Here is a 2,766-nt window from a genome sequence, read left to right on the forward strand (position 1 = left end):
GCATTAACATCACAAAAGCCTACACTATTACATGTCTCTAAATAGTTTAGGGTATTTTTCTCAAACTTCTACTTCCTTTTCCCAAGTAGCTTCTTCCACGCCATGGTGATGCCAAAGTACCTTAACTAGGGTGTTGGTTTTGCTCCTTAGTACTTGCTATTGGGTGTCTAAAATCTTTACGGGCCTTTCTTTATAAGTAACATTCTTATCCATCTCTATGTCGGCCTAATCTAATACATGTGAGGGATTGGGTTCATATTTGTGAAGCATGGTGACATGAAACACGTCATGAATTTTGGACAGCTGTGGAAGAAGGGCGAGACGGTAATCAGCTTCTCCCACCTCGTTCAATGACATCAAATGGGCTAATGTATCTAGGTGATAACTTTCCACTTCGGCCAAATCTCATCAAACCCTTCTTTGGCGATACTTTCAAAAATACATGGTCACCCACTTCAGAATTTAATGGTCGCCTTCTTCGATCTGTGTAACTCTTTTGTCGACTTTGCACCGTGATTAATCTCTTTCGAATAACAGCTACCTTTTCTGTAGTTTCGTAAACTAAGTCTAGGCCAAGCATGGATGAATCTCCCACTTCAATCCAACATATAGGAGACCTACATAGACGTCCATATAATGCCTCAAAAGGTGCCATCCCGATGCTAGCCTAAAAACTATTGTTATAGGCAAACTCGGACAACGGCAGATATTTCTCCCACGTCCCCTTGAAATCTAGTACACAGGCCCTTAACATGTCTTCTAGAATTTGGATTGTACGCTTAGATTGGCCATCGGTTTGGGGGTGATAAGAGGTATTAAAGTTCAATTGAGTCCCCATGGTAGTTTGTAAGCTTTGCCACAATCGTGCGCTGAAGTGAGGATCTCTATCCGAAACTATACTTAAACGAACCCCATGGAATCGAACAACTTCCTTAACGTACAACTCCGCTAGGTAGTCGATAGAGTCACCTATACACATCGCAAGAAAATGTGTCGATTTAGTTAGTTGGTCCACTACGACCCAAATAGCGTCGTTACCCCTTTGAGTTTTAGGGAGGCCGGAAACAAAATCCATGGTGATGTGCTCCCACTTCTATTCAACTACCAGCAAGGGTTGTAACAACCCGATTCGTTTTTGGTGCTCCGCTTTGACTTGTTGGCACGTTAAGCATTTAGACACAAATAGAGCTATATCCCTCTTCATACCTTTCCACCAAAATTGACAACACAAGTCGTGATACATTTTTGTACCTCTGGGATGAACGGCTAGACGAGAGTGGTGGAATTCTTGTAATACATCGTCTCTACAAGATTGGGGAACAAAAAGACGATTTACATATCGAATGCTTGAATCAGAATGCACCTTAAACCCCTTCTCCTCATTTCCTTGTAAGATCTTCTCTCTCATAGCCTTCACTTCTGGATCATTCTATTGTGCCTCCAAAACTTGAGTGGCTAACGATGGTTGAACTCAAATCGTAGACAATGTAGCTTGATTAGGTGATTCACCAAGTTATACCTCAAATTCGTGTAAGTCCCCTAACATCTTTCATTCTCTCATGGCAAGGCTAGCAACTGTGCTCATAGATTTTCTACTTAAAGCATCTGCGACAACATTCGCCTTTCCTGGGTGGTAGTGTAATTCAAAACTGTAGTCCTCCGTGTATTCCATCTATCTTCTCTGATGTAAATTCAAATCTTTCTGAGAAAACAAGTATTTGAGGCTCTTATAATTAGAAAAGACATCAAATCTCTCTCCGCATAGGTAATGTCTCCAAGTTTTTAAAGCAAAAATGACCGTAGCTAATTCAAGATCATGAGTAGAATAGTTTCTCTCATGAGTTTTCATTTGGCGGGAACCATACAACTTTGCCCTCTTGCATTAAGACACACCGTAGCCTTTCTCTTGATGCATCATAATAGACCGTGTAACCTCTTCCTCTCTCAAGAATAATCAGAATAGGCGCGGAGGTTAATCTATCCTTTAATTCTAGAAAATATTTCCCACTGGCATCGTTCCATATGAATTTCACCCCCGTCCTAGTTAGTTTGGTCAATGGTGCTGCTAATGAAGAAAAATCCTTCACAAAACGCCTATAATACCCAGCGAGCCCCAAAAAGCTGCGGATCTCAAAGACATTTTTAGGTTGTTCCCACTTCTGCACGGCTTCAATTTTCGATGAGTCTACTGTCACTCCCTTCTTTGAGACCACATTACCCAAAAACTTCACCTCTGAGAGCCAAAACTCACACTTCTCATATTTAGCATAAAGTCGGTGTTCTCTAAGAAGTTGTAAGACAATGTGAAGATGTTTCTCATGCTCCTCTTCAGAGGGCAAGTAAATAAGTATGTCATCTACAAAAACTACCACAAACTTATCAAGGAAATCTTGAAAAATCCGATTCATCAAGTCCATAAAAGTTGCAAGAGCATTGGTTAAGCCAAACAGCATTACTAGAAATTCATAGTGACCATATCGAGTACGGAAAGCCGTCTTAGAAATGTCCTCCTCCTTCACTCATAATTGATGATAGCCCAATCTTAAGTCTATCTTCGAGAACCCTTAAGTTGGTCAAAAAGGTCATCTATCTGAGGTAAATGGTATTTATTCTTGACTATGGCTTTATTGAGTTTGCGATAGTCGATGCATAGCCGCAACAAACCATCTTTCTTCTTTACAAATAGGGTCGGTGCTCCCCACGGCGAGGTACTAGGGCATATACAACCTTTGTCTAACAATTCTTGCAACTGCTCCTTTAAGACAA

The 2,766-nt window shown here is 40.9% G+C and overlaps 1 protein-coding gene across 1 annotated transcript; it reads right to left on the minus strand.

Annotated features, from left to right (window-relative positions):
* Positions 1 to 1,835: 1,835 nt before the first annotated feature.
* On the minus strand, positions 1,836 to 2,453 carry LOC145819007 (putative mitochondrial protein AtMg00860). Its single transcript, XM_082912983.1, has one exon. It carries the CDS (start codon positions 2,451 to 2,453, stop codon positions 1,836 to 1,838), a length of 618 nt encoding a protein of 205 aa, XP_082769109.1.
* Positions 2,454 to 2,766: the final 313 nt, after the last annotated feature.

This window comes from Camellia sinensis, chromosome 2, assembly GCF_055761805.1.
Source record: "Camellia sinensis isolate YWXY chromosome 2, ASM5576180v1, whole genome shotgun sequence".
Classification (NCBI taxonomy): Eukaryota; Viridiplantae; Streptophyta; class Magnoliopsida; order Ericales; family Theaceae; genus Camellia; species Camellia sinensis.